This window comes from Sander lucioperca, chromosome 14, assembly GCF_008315115.2.
Source record: "Sander lucioperca isolate FBNREF2018 chromosome 14, SLUC_FBN_1.2, whole genome shotgun sequence".
NCBI classification, from domain to species: Eukaryota; Metazoa; Chordata; class Actinopteri; order Perciformes; family Percidae; genus Sander; species Sander lucioperca.
This window is the reverse complement of record NC_050186.1, coordinates 25,514,192-25,538,091: the sequence shown is the minus strand read 5'-3', so window position 1 is coordinate 25,538,091 and position 23,900 is coordinate 25,514,192. Positions and strand designations below refer to the sequence as shown.

The window sequence follows — 23,900 nt, the reverse complement described above, 5'->3', positions numbered from 1 at the left end:
TTATATTGTGGCAGGAGAAGACATATTTAGCTGCTAGCCATGCTGTGCCCATCATGCCATATTGAGTCAAGTGCTTTTTTAAAGTCTATAAAACATACAAATATTTTCCCATTTTTAATTTTGGTGTAGTTTATAATAAGGGTGTGCAGAGTGTAAATGTGGTCTGACTTAAGATATTTCAGTAAAAGCCAATTCGATTTTTACTTAAGACATTGTGCTTGGTAAGGAAGAACAGTATTCTGGCATTAATAATACTGCAGAAAACCTTCCCCAGACTACTGTTCACACAAATGCCTCTGTAATTGTTAGGGTCCAATCTGTCGCCATTTCTGAAAATAGGGGTGATGAGTCCATGGTACCAGATCTCAGGGAAATAACCAGGTTCCAGAACAAGGTTGAACAGCTTGTGGAGGGTTTCCTGCAGTGTAGGGCTACTGTGCATTAGCATCTCAGGGCATATCTCTCTCTCTCTCTCTCTCTCTCAGTGTTCATGTTCAGCAGCTCATGTGTTGCTGAACTTATCTGTTAGAAACTTTTATCTCCACCTCTGCATTGATGCTGCCTTAAGGAGGGGTGGAGGTGAAAGATAGAGGAAGTAATGACAGACATTTTGGTCCAGCGATCTTCAGTGCTGACAGGGTTTTGTTGCCTCACAATTGAAGTTATCTCTCAGCACAAATCAGGATTGTGAAATTGATTTAGCCGGATTGTTGTGCTCAAGGAGACTGGCATCCTCTGCATTCTGCAGCACTCTGACAAGTAATAATTCCAGTTGTTGCTTGCAGCATATGTTAATAGGAGCATTTAGCAGTTCCTTGTAAGTATTGTCGGAAGAAGACAGATAAGGTGAGATTAATGTTAGGGTTATCGTTATTTGAGGTTCAATGAAGAAGAGAATGGAGGGACTTTGTTTTGGTTACAGAACACAGAGCTACTTTGTGAAGTCCTTTTAACCAAGCTCACACGCTGAAGCAGAAATGGCTTCTGGAGGTATCATGGGTTTTATTGATAACATAAAAAAGTAATCCTTAAAAACAGAAAAGTAATAAAAGTGAAGAAGTTAGAGGCGACCAAAGAGGTTGAAGAATGAAGAACCAGATAACAATACAGCATTCACACAATAATAGTGAGGAGGTGACGCATCATAATATCAATTTGAATCGTTGAAAGGGTAATCGTAATTGAATCGAATCATGAGACCAGTGAAGATTCACACCCCAGCTGCCTACCACAGCTTTATCAGGAGGAGGAAGAGGGCCAATATTATATATTTAGGGTGTGAAGCAGAAATAGAAATGGTTGAACAATGAATCCACCATAGCAAGGCAGCATTATTTGTATAGCACATTTCAGCGACAAGGCAATTTGAAAAATGAAAAAGCAGTTTAAAACAATAGAAAGCATTCACATAAAAACAGCTAAAATAGAATAAGATACAAGAATATAAGTGCAGTGTAAGAAATTAACCATTAGGTGATTTGAAAAAGGCATCATAAAAAGAAGTCTTCAGCCCTGATTAAAAGAACAGAGTAGCAGCGGGCCTGCAGTTTTCTGGGATTTTTTTTTCAGATATGTGGTGCATAGAAACTGAACGCTGCTTCTCCATGTTTAGTTCTGACTCTGGGGACAGAAAGCAGACCTGTCCCAGATGACCTGAGAGGTCTGGATGGTTCAATATGTAGCAGCAGAAATAAACCATTCTGTGGTTTATGAACCACCAATAGTATATCAAAATCAATTATTTGAGAGACAGGAAGCCAGTATGAAGACCTCACAACTGGAGTGATGTGACCCACTTTCTTGGTCAGTACCTGACATTGGATGAATGATTGGATTTGTCTATAGTATTTAACACACATGAACGATAGCAATATATATGCTACTCACAAAAAGTTAGGGATATCTGGCTTTCGGGTGAAATTTATGGAAAATGTAAAAAGTTCAAGCTACAGTGGTATCATATCATGAAAGTAAGGCATTTAAGTAGAAGCATGCAATGGTGATTTCCTCATCTCAAAAAAAAAATGTATTGAAACAAAAGCCAACAACAGCAGTGGGTATATACCCGCAACAAAAAATGTCAATGTCTCAATAACTTGTCATGTGCCCTTGAGCATCAATTACAACTTGACAACAACGTCTCATGCTGTCCACAAGTCGAGTTATTGTCTGCTGAGGCATGGCATCCCACTCTTCTTGAAGGGCATTGAGGTTCTGCAGTACAGAATTACAGGTCTCAACACAGCGACTCAGCTGATCCCACAGGTTTTCTATGGGATTCAGGTCTGGAGAAAGTGCAGGCCACTCCATTTCAAAGTCAAAGTATCTGTATTAGTCTCCCCAAGGAGAAATTCGTGTTGGACACTGAGGTCCCCCAGTCTCCAGCAGCCGTTCCCTAATGATGCGATCTCGATGAGCTGGAGCATTGTCGTCCATGAAGATGGACTGTGTTGTTCATGCAGGGGCACAATGACTGGATTAATGATGTTATTCAGGTAGTATGGGCTTGTCACTGTACCATTCAGAAAGTGTAGGGCAGTTCTGTATTGACTAGACACACCTGCCCACACTGTAACACCACCACCACCAAAGGGTTGTCTGGTGACAACAGTGGCTGATTCATAGCGCTCTCCAACATCGTTGGTGGCCATCATTTCTGCTCAACGTGAATCGACTTTCATCAGAGAACGGCACTGAGGCCCACTGGTCCCTCGTCCAGCGTAAATGCTCCCTGGGCCATGCAAGACGATGACGCCTGTGCCTGGTGGTGTGGTCACTTACCCTTGCAGGTCGTCTACTACACAGACCACGCTGATGTAAACGGTTTTGAATGGTCTGACATGACACTTGGGTGCCTCTCACCTCCCTTAAAGGGATATTTCACCGTTGGAAAGACGAATATATCTTTAAATTGGGTCACTTATGTAGTAGAAATGTGAAAATAATTATAGAAATTGATGACTTCTAGGCCATGATAAGCCAGAAAATGTGTTTTTGGCTCATATGGATGAAAGACACCAAATCCCAGAATGCACTTGCTTCACTGCTTTAGACTCCACTCCCAAGCCACGCCTACTGTTTACAAACAGACAGTGAGGCATTCAACTCAACTCAAGCGTGCTTTATTGTCATTTCAACCATATACACGAAACAACGTTTCACCGTGGCTCAAGTGGTGTTACACATTTAAAATATATAAAAACGACATTATATAAAAACGACATACGAAACAGGCTACATTTAGTGCACACACATTATAGGCTCCGTAAAGTTTAGCTAACGCATACTAGCATTAGCGCTTGATGGGAGTATAAACACAGCCGTAAATTTGCGTGGAATGTAGAATGGTCGGCATTTAACAGTCACAAGCTCCACCAGCAGTTAGCAGTTAGTTGGATACAAACAGCTCATTTCTGCACCAGTCCGTGTTAACACAGCCCACCTCCACTAGTCTTACCCGGCAACAGAGCAGCAGGCTGGATAGTCCGGTACACTGTTGTTCAGCCATGTTTCCACAACCAAAAAAACACAGCAGTCTCAGAACTCGCGTTGAGAGTTTCGTTGAAGTTGGATGTAGTCCAGTTTGTTGTCTAATGAGCAGATACCGTTCGGTTTCACCGCTGCGGATGTCCCCCCATGATTGCCTGTTCCAGCCGCTGCGGCAACGTCTTATTTCTGAACATTCATCTCTCCCCCGCCCCCCCGAGGGCCGGTGGTCTATGAAATTTCCCGGTAGATTTTTTTTTGTCCCACTCCGCCGCAGATTCTGTCTGTAATAAAATTTCCTGCATATTTTCCTGCATATGTACGGTGGTATACATGTGCGGTAGTTTGATTGCACATAAATGTTGTAAAAGTTTTTTGCTGAGAAGCCAGTTTAGCAAAGATTCAAGATGGCGCTCGTTTTGCATCGGAAAGCTTTGTGTAAAGACAGTCCAACCCCCTATGGGTGGGTTGAAAACATGCGGAAGTAGCTCCTACTACTGGCTGTAGTCCATTCTTCCGATGACGCAAAAAAATCGTTTTACGTCATCGGAAGATTTTTTTCCAGACCCACAATACAGAGATCTCTCATCTCAGGGGGACATGAGGGAGGGAAGCACGGTCATTCGAAAATACTACCAGGTTTTTACTGATACAAAGCTTAATGCTAAATCGGTGAAGTATCCCTTTAAATGTGCCTGGAGTTGAGTGGCATTCATCACCCGGTTCCGCAGGTCACTGTTCACGATGAAACGGTCATCAGTGTGGGATGTGGCCAATGGGCGTCCATCCTGAAGTTTCACCCGAAAGCTGAATATCCCTGACTTTTTGTGAGTAGTGTATATGAAACCTTTTCATGCTGAGACTTTTCGGAGTGCTGGAGTAATATCAGTGTTTGTGATCATTTCTAGTCTGAAATGAAAGCTGAGGTCCTCTTTGTGTTTGTGGTGCACAGGGAGTGTTTGATTAGGGCTTCAACTCTGTTCAGTCTGATTTCTCCAGACCACCGGGCACATGGGAATTCATTGATCTGCAGAGGGATTGCACGTACAAGAAGCTATCAGAAGGCAATGAGGCACAGCCGACAGCAATTCTCAGTAGGAATGTGTTAGAAATGTGTTTGTTGTGTGTGTCTGTGGAAGGGTGTTTGGTCATTTGGGTTTTTTGAAGTCAGTAGCTCTGCGAAAAAGTGGTTGCTTCTCTATAATCTTTAATTTCCATCCCAAATGTAGTGATGTGTCGTACTTTATATGCCATAACCTCACACAGCGTTTGTACCATGCATGTTTTTCTATGGCTTAGCAACTTTTAAAAACAGTTTACTGTTAATTTTAACTATTATAAGAGTCATATTTTGTCCCATTGGACAAAAGTGTCTGCTAAATACAATAACCATAACCATAACCCTTCCCAAAAGCTACAATAAAGCTGAGAGTAGTATATGCCCTGGAAAAGAGCACCAATACAAGAGAAGCAGCGTACTCACTTTTGATAGACGACCTGGAGGCCATAGAGTACACAATGTCCATAGTCAAGTGCAAGTAATTGCCAAAGACGAAGAGTCTAAAGTATAATTTCAAATTATTTAATAACATTTAAGTATACAAGTATGTATTGTCAGTAAAGTCAGTCAAAATGTTGCCTTGGCCCACACCAATGAACAAGAAAGATTTACTCTAACAAGATAACCTTTTAAAAGAGTGAGAAACACAGAGGAATGTCCGCTAAGTTAAGGTATAATTAATTTAGCTTAAATGTCTGGGCAGTGTAGAGAGACAGCTGTATACATTGTATACATGAGCCTAGTAGAACAGGATGTATAGATCACAGACTTTTCAGCTACCCAACAGGCCAACTGCTAGCATTTTCAATGCAAGCTTAAGCAGTTAGGTTACCTGACAGCCACTAACTTTAACTGCTTGTTGTCGTTATGACGTGAGGCGCACATAACGCGTGTACACACACACACACACACACACACACACACACACACACACACACACAGCCTCCCTCCCTTCCTGAGAGTCCCTGTTAATGTGCCTACTCCTTACCACGTTATCATCTACTCTCTCTTCCATCTTTTCCTCACTCGCTCCCCTGGCCCTGTCGTGGTCACTCTCCTCCTCCTCCTCCTCCTTGGCTTCTTCCCTGTCATGATGTTGTTTGCTTCTCTGTATAGCCAGCCACCTCTCCTCCTTCCTCTACTTCAGGTAATGCTGATGTTGAAGCAGCTAAGTACTACGCCCCAAACATGTCAGAAATTTTAGCACATTTTGAAGCAATCCGCCTGTAGATTCTTAATCTTTTTCTCCCGTAATTTCTCTGCACCTCCCTTGCGCTTTGGTGGTTGTTTGTCCATTTTAACGTGGATGCTAAACTTCCAGCATTAGCATATAACTATTACAGCTCGTGTCTCAGGGCCGGGAATGTGGAAGGGGGTTCCTGGATTTGATTGGTTCAGGCCAGTGCCAATAAAGAAAATTAACCAATGGGCCAAAAAAAGGGCTATAAATTATATCGGCGATTCGGCCCAAAAGTGCATCGGCCCACCGGGTAAATGCCTGGTATGCCATATGGCCAGTCCAGCCCTGGCCTTACAAAATCCTATTAAATTGATTGAAGTGTGGACTTGCACTCATGTATGTTCTGAGAAATACAAATGTTTGGGTAACACTTTATAATAACCATCAAATAAATGGTGAATTGATAGTTAATTCAACTTTAGTTAAGTTATTTTACTGTTAAAAAACATTGACATTATGACTTATGTTTACTTATTATAAATTATAAATGTATGTTATTTTATCATAACTTTAGTGCAATATAAAATAATAAGTTTGACTTGTGTTTATAACGTGGCCTGTATTCACTCTCTCCTCTCCTCTCCTCAGGTGCTGAAGGGCAGTAAAAAGCTTTGCCTCTCTGTGCGTTCAGTCGGACGGATTCCCGGCGGCTACGTCACCAACCATGTTTACACCTGGGTTGATCCTCAGGGTCGGAGTGTGTCCCCCCCTCCTGACCTGACTGAGCACCGGAGCGCCACCCTGAGGAGAACAGACAGCCAGCGACGCAGCAACATGCAGCTACTGCAGGAGGGAGACGAGAAGAAGGTGAGGCTTTACACCGGAAATGAAACACCAGAGCTCTGGAATAATGAAGCTGTTTCCATTGTCTACCTTTTTCTGTTGTACACAAATCTCAGTTGTACCTTCAAAAGAAATAACTATCAGGGGGGAAAGTAAAATATTCATGTTCTGAATAGATAGATAGATAGATAGATAGATAGATAGATACTTTATTGATCCCCAAGGGGAAATTCAAGGTCCCAGACATCACACACAACATTCACATACATCACAAACAGGATGATAAAAAAGCAAATCCACATGAATAGCATGGACAATAAAATAAAAAATACAAAATAAAAAATAAAAAATCCACATGAATGTACTAAGGGATGTATAAGCATGAGACGCTTGCAGTGACAGGGCAGGAACTGACCCTGTGATTCAGTATGAGAGTGTGTGTCATGGTGGTAGTGCAAATAGGTCCAATAGTGCAAGGATAAAGTGTAGAGACCAGCATTAAATATGGACAATATAAGAGAATAATGTAAACATGGTAATATAAAAACTATAGCAGTGCAAGGATAAAGTTTAAACGTACAATATGTAACTTTCTGCTGCTAGGGGTCTCTCAACCAAAACAATGGATGGTAAACAGACGTTTGACGACGTTGGGAAGTTGCATGGAATTATGGGAGTTTTTACTGCTAAACACTATCGTTGATTAAAATGCATCTGTTCACGGACGAGTTTACCCATTCAAGTTTATTCACGTTAAGTTTAGTAACGTTTATTCATGTCATGCTAATAAAATAGCTGCAGTTTCCCCAACATAATTATGTTTTTCTTGATTCAATCTGTATTGGTAGCTAGCTGACCAGTTAGCTAGTGAGCCAGCAAGCTAACATTAGTGGCTAACGTTAGCAGGTTTTACCACACTATCACAGTATATTTCACATGCCAATGTCACCTTTTGGATTTTACCGGCGGACGGGGTTTGTTGTAACGCTAGCTAGCTACTCAACAAGGCTGAGAGACAGGTGTGGGTGGGGATTGCAGGGGAAATCTCTGCGATGGCGAGCACGTTCAATTGCTGTTGTCAGCAGCTTGAGAACATGTCTCAGCTGCCAGATCTCCCCCTTCACTTTTCTGTTATCTTAACTATTCGTTTTGGTGCTTAACCCACCTGTTGTCGGGTTAATTTAGCTACTTAGCTAACCGTAAAGACAGCTAAACGTGAAGGGGGGTGAAATTCGGCAGGGAGGAGATTTTCGGTACAAACACCGGAGACGTAGCTACGACTTCTGACGGGGGACTAAATGAAACGTGACGTGTCTGAAAATAAAATAACAGATTTTTCTGGGTTTACCATTTGGTGGAAACATCTGGGATAGTGTAACTACACAACTCATATATATATAACATAGGTATGGTTTTTAGACATTTTAATGCAGAAAAGTTACATATTGTACCTTTAAAAAAGACAGCATTACATATGGGCATTATAAGCATTAACAGGGCTCCAGACTGCGACCAAATGGTCGCATTTTGCGACCAAAATTTGAGAGTGTGCGACTGAATTTTACATCCAGTCGCACATGTGCGACCAGTAAATTTGCCCCCTTTTTTACACGTTAAATGTCAAAATTTTGGTACCTGAGAGCGCATAAGCTCAAGCTTATCTGTCCTCTCTGAAAATAGACAGAGAGAGGAGCTCTGACACAAACGCACACACACGCATAGCTGCGGACGGTGCAAACTATGTCAGCTCTGCAGTTTTGTTGAAGTCACAGTGAGCCATGGAAATGCCGATAAAGTGGTTTCAAGTGTGGTTACAGTTTTTCAAAACTTCACGCAGACAGCGTTTGCTGCGATATGATATTAATGGAGAGCCGAAAGCGGTCACGGTGCTGTTGACGTTTCACTTCCTAAGCAGGCACAACAGTGGTTTCTGTGCCCTGGTGAATGACTGACAGGCTGAGGTTGTAAGGCAAGGCAACTTTATTTCTACAGCACCTTTCAGCAACAAGGCAATTCAAAGTGCTTTACATGAAACATTAAAGAGCCGTTAAAAACGGTCATGAAAATAAAACAGGCTAAAAAAGAATATACAAATACAAGAATGAAAGTTACAGTGAGTAAGAAATTAATGATTATTCAATTTAATAGGTTGTAGGGATGGGTGTGGGAGGAGGAGGATTTTGTTTAATTAATAAAATAACATAACGTTCTAAGTACATAGGATAAATAGGCTTGACAATAATTTTTACAACTGAAATAATTGTTTTGTAATTATAGAGGGAAAGTACCAAAAAAAGGTACCGTTGGGTAACGGAACCAAATTTCAGGTATCGGTACCAATATTGGTTCAGTAGTAGCCTAAACAATGCATGTTTAATTTTAAGTTGAATTCATTGTAATTGTAGACTAGAGCTGGTATATATATATATATATATATATATATATATATATATATATATATATATATATATATATTTTGTTTTGTTTTTCATGACGATGGTGCTGTCGATTAACCTTCTATGTTGCATCTTCAAAAGTGACACTGAATTTGAAACAGCACATTGTAATTTCTGCATCTATTATGAAAGTATTTATTAGTAATACAGTGGAAATTAGTAGAAATGTGAATATTTGGTTAGCATGTTGATTTACGGTGTGTGCCCCTAAATTTTCTGGTTGCGCCCCTAAAATTTTCAGTTGGGGGCCACTGTGCTCCTAGTGTAAAAAGTAAGTCTGGAGCCCTGATTAAATATGAGCATTAATATAACATGTCCCCCGGAACTCTATGATGATGATAAATCATTTTAAATATTTTATAGGTTGCCATGGCAATAATTTGTTCCAAACATGCATCCTTTTAACAGTTTTGGTTTGTACTATGAATACATTAGTTGCACGGATCATTTCTATAATTTCTTTAAAACTCTGAAAGTCAATGATATAAAAAATATTAAATCAAATATTCATAATGAATGTAAAAAGGCAAGCTAAATTACGTTGATCTAAAGGAAGCAAAATAATCTGTGTTGGTTCCAAAAATCATAAACACCATAAACATATGTTAAAAATCATACCATCCTCTAAAGGCATGGAGTTCTGCTTCTGTACCAGGCGTCATGCTGTGAACCAACCTTCAGACTGAGACGAGGATAATAACCTCTCTGTTTACATTCAGCCGAGTTATGAACGGTTTCTTTCACTCTGCTAATGAAGGCCTGTTTGCTGTGCGTCTCTGTGTCTTTGGACCCTAAACTCATCTCTACTAAACTTGTCACACTGTGACTCCTCACACTCATCAGATTGTCTCAATCTATTTGAGACAACAAATAGGTCGTGCATTTGCAGAATCAGGCCTTGATTATATTTGCAATGCCCATTTGTAATGGCTGTTAAAGAGTTTAGGTAGGTTGAATGGTCACTAAGGTTGATTTTACACCTACCTCGTTTGGTCCGTTTAAAACGAACCCTGGAGCGTTTGGTCTGATAGGCCGGTTGGTTTGGGCTGGTGTGACAGCTCATCCAAACTCTGGTTCGGATCAAACAATCAATCTCTGGTTTGCTTGAAAACGGGGGTCTCGGTTGGCTTCCAAGTGAACTAGAGTTCGGTTCACTTCAGGTGAGAATGCGATCAAACCCAAATACAGGAAGTGAACCAAAAACAATGCATTAACTAGCCTGCAATTTCAATCTTGCACACAATTTAGGGACTTGTATATGATTAAAGGGATGATAACTTTCAGATCCATAGGCTGTTCTGACCATACATCGCTGGTCGTCTGTGTGACATCATCATCTCTCCATTCTTTACTCGCTGTCTGTCAGCTGCTCTCATTGTTCGCCTTCTTCTAAAATATTAGAAACACTAGAGCAGAACCAGAAAACCCAAGACGTAATAAGTTTGGTGTTGCTCTATTATTTCTGAGACCAGAAGTGTCGATAATTTTCGGATATTCTGGCCAATAAACAAGCGACCATCTCGCTTGTGTGACGTGTCTTTACAGCGTTTGGTACGTTTGACAAAGTGCAGTGTGAAAGCAAACCGAACCAAATGAACAATGCAACAATATTGCAACTTTACTCCCGAATCGCACCAAATCCTCCGAACTATAGGTGTGAAAGCGCCCTAAATCACATTATTATCTGATTCCAATCTATGTGACCAGGACGACTTTGATGGAAGTCAGGAAGAGTAAAAGTGAATTAATTAATGACAAAAGATGATGGGCACTAAAGAAGAATTGAAAAACTCAATAACTGTAATTGGACCTTCAGTCCTATGAACGTCTATCCTGTCACCACCTTACAGCCTGCGGGGAAGAAACTGTCCGAAATGTTTAAAAGATTTATTACACTACAACTTTAAATTTTTCAGTAGCTGAGAGCCACACATGAATCCTAACTGCTTCAGCTCTATTAATACACGCTGTAGTTAGTGCCTTGCTTATTACGTTTGGAAAATATTAATCCAGTCATCATAGTATAGCTTCTTTGCTCTTTAAAAAAGAAAGGGATATTCATTTCTGATGTTTAAGTACATTCAAAGATATGTCATCAAGATTTAAAATAGGTATAGTTATGGGCACCTGGGTAGCTCACCTGGTAGAGGGCGCGCCTATATGCAGAGACTCTGTCCTAGACGCAGCAGTCGCGGGTTGGGTTCCGACCAGCGGCCCTTTGCTGCATGTCATTCCCCCTCTCTCTCCCCTTTCAAGTCTTAGCTGTCCTAAAAAAATTAAAATAAACAAAGGCCTAAAAACAGGTATAGTTGTCTGATGCAGTTCATGCACACAGTGCTAACTTACTCATAACGTGTAATATAATTCTTTGATTATATGCACTTCTCTGTCCCAAACACTGGCTCCATGATTGCCGCCTCAGATTCCATTGCTTACAAAACAAAGACAGCAGACCACTGGGACTCCTTTTAGAGAGAGTGAGTGTGTTGAAGTGATTCCATGAGAACAGCTGATGCCAGAAAAAGCTATGAGCCTCAAGAGCTGCTATGTGCTGCCAATAAAAGAAGGATGAGTCTGGTAATTAAAACCATAACCTGCGTAAATGTCACTGAGAGCATTCATGCCTCCATATTCTCACTGAGCAACGGTGGTTGGCTTACCTCCAATAAGCAGGCAGTTGTTATTACAAAAGAAGAGCTGCAGCACCATATGTTTAGAATTTAAAAAAGTAAGATTTCCATGCCAGATGACAAACCTAACACTGGCGGGAAAATAATAGGAATGAAATGTAAATGTAAATGGACTGCATTTATATAGTGCTTTTCTAGTCTTAACAACTACTCAAAGCGCTTTAACATAGTACTGGAACCATTCACCATTCACACACATTCATACTGGCCGAGGCTGCCGTACAAGGTGCCACCTGCTCATCAGATAAACATTCACACACATTCACACACCGATGGCGCAGCATCGGGAGCAATTGGGGGTTCAGTGTCTTGCCCAAGGACACTTCGACATAGGACTGAAGGGCCAGGGATCGAACCACCAACCTTCCAATTGGTAGGCGACCGCTCTACCACCTGAAACTGACATTGTTTAATAGAGATATTTGATATGTGTCATAATATAGTTGCCAAGGTGCTACTGATCTGCTACTACTACTCCACCACTCAATCTTGGCAAGAGACAGCTACAGGATCAAACCAAGTTATCAAGGGCCTCATTCAGATGGAGGAAAATGTACAATTTAAGGTTTGGTACAGCTAAGCCACCGCTGAACCTCTCTTAAACTGGAGTCGACGTCTGATATAAATAGTTTTATATTTGTGTTAGTTACAGTGTACATTTCTGTTCCCCCTGATTTTTAAGACTTGGGAGAACAATTTTCAAAAGCCAAAAGTCTTATCCATTATTGTTCTCTGTGTGATTTCAATATATTTCTGTGAAATTCAATTTCCACTTAGTTTTTTCTTTTGTCTTTACAGTCCCATAACAATGTATACATTCATATGACATGCCTGAAGCATACTGTACATATTCTGATTGCCCAGGTTGTCCTGAAAAAAGAAAGGAAAAAACGATGTCTATAACTTGATCGTGCATACAGGGTTGAGGTTATACAAGCATTATTACCCAAGGAGACCAGGCAACCCAAAGAATGAAAAAATAGCTTTTAATGTGGTCCTTTTGCCTTCCAAATAAATATATTTTAAAAATGCTGAGTTGGATTTATCCAAGTAGCCAATAGTAAAAGATAGAGGGAGCACAAAGATTTCAAAAGTAGTACTTTATTTAGAAAATTTTGAAAGCCTAACCTTGCCATCAGACAGCCATTTCCAACGGGGAATATAGCTGTTATAAAAAAACAGTAATTTAACCTTGCAGAACATGGGAGTTGCTGGTCTAGCGCTGCCTCCATTGGTTAGTTAGTTTGTGCTATTGTGTGACTTTGGTGAATACAACTTTAAAACACCAAAGCTTATTTTTCAGTATCTTACGTGTCAGTCCTCCTGCCGGCTTCTCCAGACTGGGGGGGTGGGGCGTGCCGAGCGTTATCTACTGTAGATAATACACTGACTGGATAAGTACCTTAAACAACCCCACTTCAAATAATCCAAACTATCCCTTTAAGGTTGTGTAGGCATGGCCTGTTAATGTTAAGAAGTGTTGTTCATTGCTTCAGTGTGTGTATCGGTGCAGTTGAGAGGGTAAAAGCTGAAGTTCTTTTCAAGTGTTAAAATTCGGATGGAACCTGAAATTAATATTTAAAAATGTGTGGTTCAGGTGGTCGAGAAATCTTAGGTAAACATTTGGAAATCATCAGCATGTAATGTTGGTGCCATGAACAAAAATGGCTCTGACATTAGCAGATTAGATAAGTGAGCTAAAGGCTCAAGGGCCAAAGTAAAGTAGAGTTAAGGGACACTGTTAATGAGATGACCCAGAGGCATAAAACAAAGAAGAGCAGATTATACTTCATGGAGTCACTGCCAGTGGGTTAGAATAAAGCACTTTTGCAGACAAATGAACCCTTCATCAAACCCTCTAGCCTCCGGAACAGAAAGCCAATAGGCCCATGCCAAAGTCTTTCAAAGGCTTTCATACATCAAGGCAGGGCCAGCCGCTAGGAGCGTAATATAGTTATATCTTTACATGTGCAGTTCCTCTGGTTCTACCTCCTGCTTGTCGGACTCACCCAGTGAGATGGATCAGGTCCACTCTGCAACACATTTTACTTTGATAAGTTAGGTTTGATTAGATGGATCAGCAGTAAGAAGCTTCTTCCTGATAACTGAGTTCTTGTTCATCTGCCCTAGCACTGTCTGAAACACGTGTATATACTCAGAGAAGGGAAACAGTTTGGATGTAAATGTTAAAGGAACATTACAGCAGTGTATGTGTGTCCTCCAGCTTCCTTCTGAATGTAAGTTGTTTTTTAGCCTCTTTTAGCATCTTAAGACATTGATTCCACTTAGACTTCAGGTAATCCAGTTGCAGTGATAGTTTCAGCAATAACACAAATGTTAACATAAATATTTACCTTTTCAAAAACTGAAGTTGACCTTTCTTTTAAATTTTGCAAATTTGGCAGCACAGAACTTTGTTTTGCTTTATTACAGGTATAATTTGTTGTCTACATACATCATTTATTATAATGATGTCATTTAATTTAAGAGTTGTTTGAAAAGGTTAAATATTAAACAAGTGAATTCATTTTCCTCTGAAGAGAGCTTTCCATGTTAAAATATACAAAACCCAATTCCAGTGAAGTTGGGACGTTGTGTAAAATGTAAATAAAAACCATAATGAATACCATAATTTGCAAATCCTTTTCAACCTATATTCAATTCAATACACTACAAAGACAATATATTTAATGTTCAAACTGATAAACTTTATTGTTGTTTTTTTGCAAATATTTACTCATTTTGAATTTGATGCCTGCAACACGTTCCAAAAAACTGGGACAGGGGCATGTTTACCACTTTGTTTTATCACCTTTCGTTTTAACAACACTCTTAGTGTTTGGGAACTGAAGATACTGATTGTTGAAGCTTTGTAGGTGGAATTATTTCCCATTCTTGCTTGATGTACGACTTCAGTTGCTCAACAGTCCGGGGTCTCTGTTGTCATATTTTGCACTTCATAATGCGCCCCACATTTTCAATGGGAGACAGGTCTGGACTGCAGGCAGGCCAGTCTAGTACCCGCACTCTTTTACTACGAAGCCACGCTGTTGTAACACGTCAGAATGTGGCTTAGCATCATCTTGCTGAAATTAGCAGGGATGTCCCTGAAAGAGACTTTGCTTGGATGGCAGCATATGTTGCTCCAAAACCTGTATGTACCTTTCAGCATTAATGGTGCCTTCACATATGTGTAAGTTACCCATGCCATGGGCACTAACACACCACCATACCATCACAGATGCTGGCTTTTAAACTTTGCGCTGATAACAATCTGGATGGTGTGCATGACGTCCATGATTTCCAAAAACAATTTGAAATGTGGACTCGTTAGACCACAGCACACTTTTCCACTTTGCGTCAGTCCATCTCAGATGAGCTCAGGCGGCGTTTCTGGGTGTTGTTGATAAATGGCTTTCGCTTTGCATGGTAGAGTTTTAACTTGCACTTGTAGATGTAGCGACGAACTGTGTTAACTGACAGTGGTTTTCTGAAGTGTTCCTGAGCCCACGTGGTAATATCCTTTTATATAATAATGTCGGAGTTTAATGCATTGCTGCCTGAGGGATCGAAGGTCACGGGCATTCAGTGATGGTTTTCGGCCTTGCTGCTTACGTGCAGAGATTTCCCCAGATTCTCTGGATCTTTTGATGATATTATAGACTGTAGATGATGAAATCCCTAAATTTCTTGCAATTGTACGTTGAGAAACGTTGTTCTTAAACTGTTGGACTATTTCCTCACGCAGTTGTTCACAAAGTGGTGAGCCTCGCCCCATCCTTGCTTGTGAACGACTGAGCCTTTTGGGGATGCTCCTTTTATACCCAATCATGACCAATTAACCTGTTCACCTGTGGAATGTTCCAAACAGGTGTTTTTTGAGCATTCCTCAACTTTCCCAGTCTTTTGTTGCCCCTGTCCCAGCTTTTTGGAACATGTTGCAGGCATCAATTCAAAGTGATTATTTGCAAAAAAACAATAAAGTTTATCAGTTTAAACATTAAATATATTGTCTTTGTAGTGTATTCAATTGAATATAGGTTGAAAAGGATTTGCAAATCATTGTATTCTGTTTTTATTTACATTTTACACATCGTCCCAACTTCATTGGAATTGGGGTTTGTAGTAGTAGTCATTTTGGCACAGTCATGTACATCCTGTAGGTAATCATTAGCTCCCTGCAGCAGTGTTTTTAATTGGGTGCTACAGCAGACGCATCTTGTTGTCGGCCAATATTTCCGATTGGTGGATTATGGTTATTATGGTTGGTTGATTATTTGAATTCAAACAGTGTCAGATATTGTCTGCTCTGCTAATCAGGGGGATTGACACGGATGAGCCTTGTAAACAAACTGATTGACCAAATCAAACAGTCATTCCTCCAACCAGAACAGATTCAGCCTCCTCATTACTGGCTCTGAGTCACCACATCTACCACTAAGTAGCTCCTGGAACTCTTTATTTTCTGCCAGCTCAAAGCAGGGCTGTCATTTCTTTTATGCATTGTGTTTCACAACTCCATTTCAGTGTGCGAGTATGTGCAAGTCTGGGAGCCTGTGAAATTAAAAATGTTGTTTTTTAATACAGTGTCTGGTTTACACCGTTTTTACATATTTAACCCCTGCTTCTGTCATCTTTGGGTTTCTCTGTCTGTCTTTATTAGGTCAATTTGGTTCTGGATGACGGCCGGTCTCTGGGTCTGATGATCCGGGGGGGAGCAGAATATGCTCTGGGTATTTACATCACCGGGGTGGACCAGGGCTCAGCAGCAGAATGTGGAGGACTCAAGGTATGACTTCAATCTATCTTTCACTTTCTGTCTCACACACACACTGTCTCACTTTGATCTAACTATCGCTCACTGGTTTCACATGTTAGATTCTAACATGTGAAACCTATGATATTTTAGATTAGCATTGCCATGCTTTGGTCTTTGTAGGTGAGCTTGCAGGGAAATGCACACTATAACTCATAAAACTCATAAACTCATATTTAGCTTGTTATTCTTCCTTTTGTGAGGCCTTTTTGCACAATATTCCTCCTGAAAAATGAGGCTGCCTGGCTCCAAAAGGGAGTCAATCCCCATAGACCCCCAAGTTGAAATTCCCAACTTTTCAGCAGAACTAAACACAATTACAGCTTGAAAACTGTTTTGACTCTCTAGCCAAGTAACCTGTTCATGACAACTGCCCATTTTTGGATTAGCTGACGTCAGGCACTGCCAAGATGGCGGTGGCTGGAGCCACTGGGAGCCGTCCATTTTGAGTTTTATTTTGGCTCTTCATAAACCTATAGGTGACATCATGGAGACTACGGCCACATTTAATACAGTCTATGCTCCTCACACAATTTTGGGTGCCTAATACACGTATGGTTTATCTAAATATGAGTCAGAAAAATGTGTTTCCAAAGAGTTCAAGATGACATTTTCGAATGTCTTGATTGTCTGACCAAAGGAAAACCAGCAAATATTCACATTTGGAACCAGAACAGAACCTGTGAATTTTGGCATTTTTAATAAATCAATTATCAAAATATCTGTCAATCACTTTTCTGTCAATCAACTGAGTCAATTAATCAAGTCATCGTTTAAGCTCTGTACATTAACAACCTGTAATACTTCTAACAGCAACAAATTAATAGCAAGTTATAAGCAGTAAGAAAGGGACTTTTGCTAATTCAGCGTGAATTGTTTTCAGAAAATGTAACCTTTTGTACTTACTATAAGTAACTAGTAAAGTTTGATTTTATTAAAGCATTTATTCCCTGAGAGGAAAGACATTCCTTTTCACCTACTGTCCTTACAGGGATGTCAGAGCACAGGGTCAGGTCCAGACTTAAAAGACATTAAAAGTGCAGAAAAGCCACCAGGGATCAGGCTGTGTCAGCATCAGGGCTCATTTATGATTAGATCTATAACCGGTGGCACGTCTTCTGTTGGCTCTGTCTAGAATGCAGGCATCTCTAACCAGTGGGGACATTTCCTTTAAAACACTTTTTGTCACAGTGACTACATGCACATAATAATCCATTTCTTTGCCCTTAAAAAGACAATATTCCGACTAAGCTGTTTACAGGGCTAATGAAAGTGACTAGTCCACTAATATTCCCGTTTACATGCAGCCGTGCAAAACGGGGTCTTTTCAAAGTTTTCCACCAGTGGCGGACTTGTTGGACCGTGCGAACACAGCGTCCCTCCTTCATTCCTTCAACCAGCTTCTTGAAAAGGTTTGTGCATATCCAAAAACTTGTTGATATCCAAGTCTTTCATAATGTTTAAAAGTAGCTGTGTTTCTTTTCTTTTGAGCATGCATCAGCAGCCGGACTCACTTGAACTGTTGGCTGGTTGGTTTGTTTACAACAACCATAGCAACACACAGAGCTGACCGTAAGCCGTAAACTGTTGCAAACTGCGGTAAAAAAACCACTTGAGACGCATATTCCGAATGCACTTCATACATGTCCAAAGAATGCTTCTATAACCCAAATAATACCGTCATATCCCACATGTCTTAATCGGAAAATGCTAAATATGGAATATATCTTAACAGAATATGCTGTCTACATGACCTGAATCAAGCTTGGAATATTGTCATATTCGGAATAATAGTGGAATATTAATGTGCATGTAAACGTACTCAGTGATATGACAACACAGGAAGAGTTATTCCAATGTGCCACTTTCTTTGCTTTAAGAATTCCTGTTTCTTACTTCTTTGGGCAATTTTCTGTCAAACTGCTATTTCCCTTCTTCTTCACCATATGGGCTGTCAAACGTAATTGCTTTATGGTGTGTGAACAAATTAGAAAGTAACATATGCTGTTATTTGGACACAATGTGCTGTGACTACATGTCTTTTAAGTTGGGCACCGAGAGGCAGGGCAATAAACAGTTTGACATGCCCGGCTTCGAAGTCGAGGACGGTAACCTTCCACAAGCCGGGCATATCAAACTGTTTATTGCCCTGCCTTGAGGTGATTATCCGTTTATTCTACTTCTTGCTTGCCAACATAATAAAACAATTCAAATACTTTAATAATTATGCTTTTTCTTATTCATATTGCATGCTTATTAAATGTATACTCTGTTTTGAGTTCATCTCCCTCAAAAAGTAGTCCCCTTTAGAACTACGGTGAATAATGTTAGCTCAGCTGTAGCTAATTAGTTTCTATAGCAACCACAGTCCGGGTCAGTTGTCACTGTCAGTCTATCCTTGTGGTGGCTCTTCCACTTGATGAAAACCTTGATAGCAAAGGCAGTTGCCTTTTTCGTGTTTGATTCAAGGGCCCTGTCTTCAATTGTACGCAGCTCCTCATCTGCCAGATCTCGGAAACAGGTACCCTGGACCTTGTCTTTTTCTTTTGTCATTCCGTCGTCCTCGTCGCTCTTTAACCAGTCCTCAAATGTCTTCCCTCCTCCAAATATATTAAAATTGACAATGAATTTGTCCATTTTTATAACACTGTAATGTTTAGAACTACGGTGAATGTTAGCTCAACTGTAGCTAACGTTTCTATAGCAACCACACAAGGCTGCATCTGATCACTAACGTTAGTTTAATAACGTAGTTGCTACATTGTATCTCGCTTGCGAAACTATGTATCGACTGACCCTCCGATAGATTTCCGACACATTTTAGAAACTTTTTTTAAACAAGGTTTATTTTTACAATGGACCTCATGTTTGAAATTTAAGAGTGATAGAAAAAAAATACAAGCGGCGTATTGATCTACTATTTGATGACGCTGTGCTCAATCAGCGGGCAACCTGCCGGGTTAATGCCCTCCTCCCAGCCAATCAGAATCAAGCATTCTTAAACGAAGTAGAATAAAAGAGAGATAATTCAGCCACTTCATACAGGAGACTAGTAGGGGTGGAACGGTACACTGAAGTCACGGTTTGGTTCATACCTCGGTTCAGACATCACGGTTCGCTACAATGGAGGGAAAAGCATAACAAAAATGCAGAAGGCAATTTTTTTTATTGTGCATGTCTCAGGCTGTACCACCTAGTATCATCCAGTCTCTCCCCTGAGCTAGCTGCAACAGCCTGAAGTGTATAAAGTAAGATGTAGGCTAAACAGTAAACAATAAGTAGGCTGCCCCACATCATCTCCAGTCTCCATCTGGAACTTTTAGGACAAAATAAGACAGTCAGCTAGTAGGCTAGTGTGATATGGGAGACAAGCGCTGCTCTCATATGTGAATGCACAGAGCAGGGATGTTAAAAGAGCAGATTCGGTTACACAGAGCAGTTGGCGAATTGTGGCGTTAGCTTCACACGCTAACAGCGGAGCTAGCAGCTAACGGCGGAGCTAACAGCTAACGACGGAGTTAAAAGCTAACGGCGGAGCTAACAGCTAACGGCGTAGCTAAAAGCGGCGCCAACAGCGGAGCAAACAGCGAAGCAAATGGGCCTGGAAGCCATTTGTGGTCGAGGCAAGAAGGGATACAGCTACAGTACATCCGTGTTTGGTTGTATATGGAAGGGACTAGTTTGATTCGGTGGACTCACTGGACCGACCATAGACAGTAGGCTATAGCCGGCTATAGCCTATAAGAAGGGACCGACTCAACATGATGTAGGCGGAGCTTGGGAGCTTCAGAGCTAAGGCGGGGCTACATATTAGGTGTCCCTAAGAAACGCGTATGTAACAGTAGTTCCACATTACATTAATTCATTTGCACGCAAGTTTTATTTATTTTTATACCGTGTATTCTCTGTGTAAATTCATGTACCGAACCGAGACGCCCGTACCGTTTCGGTTCAATACGAATACATGTACCGTTCCACCCCTAGAGACTAGCGTATATAACGCAGATCTACATTTAGTAGATTTACTCGTTCATATGACTCAGCCGTCGCTCTGTTTGTCACTGTTAATAGAGACTCCAGTCTGCAGTGACGTTCATAAATAATCCCTGATAAACCAGAGAATTGTAGAGTTACATTAGGCTTCATGACCAAAAACATTTTTTGTATCACGGCTCCACTGTCTCCATTTTCGCACTCTCCCATTGTCTCTCTTTCTGTCAGTCTCTCTTTCTGTCTCTCTCTCTCTCACATCCTATTGTACAAATGGCCTATAAGTGCAGCAGCAGTAATTGCAGTTACCTCATTTACTTTATACTGACTCTCTGTGGGTCTGACACATCAAATGTATAGTGTATGTATATATATATAGTAAAAAAATGCAGGGCAGATGTACCATACCAGAGATAAACTGGCTACACATTACTCTATTTATTTTCAGGTAGTGAAGTATCCATCCAAGTGCACGGCCTTGGTTGGTTTTGTTTACAGATGTGTGTTTGTCACGGTGACATGGCAACAGAAGGAGAGAGAGGATGGACGTCTTCTCCCCTGAGCCCTTCATCTCACGCCTGTTAGTGATCAGCTTGTCAACCAGCCAATTACAGAGACACCTATTAGCGAGCCCACACAGGCACACACACTCAGCATAGCAACTTGATGTGGAGTGCTGTTAGCAACGAGAAAGGCTTCTTATTAAAAAGAAAAGGAAAGACAGGAGATGGAAAAAGGCTTTAATATCCTGTGATATTCTTTCTTTTTTTAGGTTTCTGCTTTCACCCCCTCAAGTTCTTTATTTCATATGTATGAACTACTTAACGCTGCCTCTTGTGCTGTGCTGTGGTGTGCATTTTGAGGAATGTGTTTTGGAAAGAAATGTCTTTTTTGTGCCCCACTTTTTGGTGGCTGGCAGCTTAGTATTTGAAGTGGGATTTTGTCATTTGGACATACTGGAATCAATACAAGGCAGCAGAGCTTCCAGTTCAAACAAACACATGTGTACTTGGGTTCAGTGTAAGAAACATAGATCTAAATAAAGCACATTTTCCTGCCTGTTGCAATGTGTTTTAGCCCTTTTCGTTGGTTTAGACTAGAGTGATGCTCCAGTAGACACCTGGCTTTACCTGCAGGGCCAAATGCCTCGACAGAGTGAGTGGGAGGTCGAGGAAGAGAGAGAGATAGCACAGCCATAAAATCTCACACATTCAGGCACAGTTTGCAGTGTGTCCGTGCGCACATGCTCACTCAGGTAGCCAGGAAATGGGCGAGGCACACAAATACTAAACCTAGTGTCATCATAAAGCAGATCATCCTGGCGAATAAATCAAATCTCCCTAAGAGCTTATTATTCAATACCACCCTCCCTGTTGACATCAGCAGCACGGTTACTGGTGTTTCTGGCATTGTTAGTTCCCAAGGCAAGATCATGAAAATATGTGCTGTAAACATTAGAAAACTAGTGCAGTGTGTGTTGAAACCGTGCCTGTTTGGAACGGGCCAATTACTTGGCTTCCGGTATTACTGCTTTCACCTCCCTCCCAACAGCCCATCCAAACCATTTCACACACTCGACACAGCGCTTCCTTAGGTCCTGAGCAATACACCTGTCATAACATAGTTGCATCACATACCCAAGTCACGGCCAGTTACGGTCAGTAACACCAGTGAAATACAGACTCGTATACTCGTTCACGGGAAAAAAACACCCAGAGTAGACTTGACCATTAGGCAAGGTAAGCAACTGCCTTATTGTTATTATTTTAACTCATTGTACCCCAAAATAACTTACAGAAGGCCCCCAAAGCGCTTACAAATATGCAAACCAACTGTATACTACTAAGTAACTGTGTACTTCAGAGGAAAACATCAGAGCTACATTTACATGACAGAGAAATGTTACTGGTTACGTTGCAGATTCAGATTTGACTAAAAAAATACAAAAAATCTGTTTGTGACCAAAAATCTTTGAAATTGGTCCAGTATTGAGCAAGATCGCAATGACGGGCCAAGCTGCAATGTAACATACGTTTTTTTTTTTTTCACCACTAAAAGTGATTTTTTTTGTTTGCCACTGAAAGGCTGAGATTGTAATTAAAAGTGTCTGACAACAACATCGATCTCACAAGGTGACTTCTCGCCTGAAGACAGCGGTGTTGAGTACGGAATGTGAGTCGGGTAAAAGCCGTTCTGGGAGTTGTTTTGGAGTAGGCTACAGAAATTAGAGGTTTATGTTGTTAACTAAAAGATGATCAATGCCATGGCTCAATATTTAAATGATTTGGACAATGTGGATGAGGTCATTATAATTGGATGGGTATATGGGCGAGGAGCGGATGAGGCGAGAGAGAAAGAGAGCCTGCAGTGCAATGTTTCGTGTGGTCAATACGCTAGATAATACATCCATGGTTTTGTGTCATCTAAACGATTTTTAATAAAAACAATGATTCGTAGCCTTTTTTTTGCTCATGTCTCTATGACGGCCCTGTTGATTAGAGGGGGAAATCCTCTGATGTGGTAACACGCCGTTGTGTCCAAGGTGTATCACTGGACACATCCAGACCACAGATATCTGGCAGCAACACGTCCCACTCCTAACAACATATTATTTGGGCATATAGGGGCACAGCACCCACGGGAGCACCACCAAATCCCCGAGCCTCGCAGCCCTCCGTCCGCTGCCTCTCTCGGACAAGAACGTTACGGTTATGAGGCTTATCCCGTTTTTGATCATATTTGGGATATATTTACATGGCACACGGAGAAATAATGTTATTTATATATTCTTACAGGCTTGCCGACAGCTGTTTGCTCTGAGTGTATCTCTCTCTCTCTCTCTCTCTCTCTCTCTCTCTCTCTCTTTCTGATGAAGATTTGGAGTTGGTATCAAAAGGCCCTGATTAAATCAAAGCATGAACACAAAATGTTCTCTTTTTCAGCATCTTTGTGGCTGGAAAAGCATTACTGGCATTCACAAGGACATCTGGGGGGTATTGCACAAAAGTAGAATTTATAAATCCAGGATAACCGATAAAGCGAGGCTTGACCTAGTTTAATCTGTGCATCCTGGCTAGGTGTATTTCACGAAGGCCGAGCCGGGCTGAGGAGGAGCAACTAGGTCGAGCCAGGATGAAGTAATTTGGATGGATGCGCGTTCACGGCCTTCCTTAACAGACCGCGAGGTCGATCACAGCTAAAATGGAGAATACGCATTGTGCATACTTTACACAAAGTGAGCAGCAGCTTCTTATGGAAGTATGATAACACATTATTTGTAAAAAAGAAACACGGCCGCTGTAATGAAACAGGCATCCCTGGCATTCGTCACGGTGCCACTGAGTGTAAAAGCGCAAAACGCGGAGGTATGTCCCTCTTT

The 23,900-nt window shown here is 41.0% G+C and overlaps 1 protein-coding gene across 4 annotated transcripts in view; it reads left to right on the top strand.

The window, feature by feature from the left end:
* whrna (whirlin a) overlaps nucleotides 1–23,900 on the top strand; it is a 217,923-nt gene that overhangs the window by 97,120 nt on the left and 96,903 nt on the right. For all 4 annotated transcript variants that reach the window (XM_035991422.1, XM_035991421.1, XM_035991420.1 and 1 more), the window contains exons 2-3: nucleotides 6,375–6,593; nucleotides 16,379–16,504. In XM_035991422.1, the coding sequence (XP_035847315.1) occupies nucleotides 6,375–6,593; nucleotides 16,379–16,504 (345 nt within the window). The remainder of the gene's footprint in view (nucleotides 1–6,374; nucleotides 6,594–16,378; nucleotides 16,505–23,900) is intronic.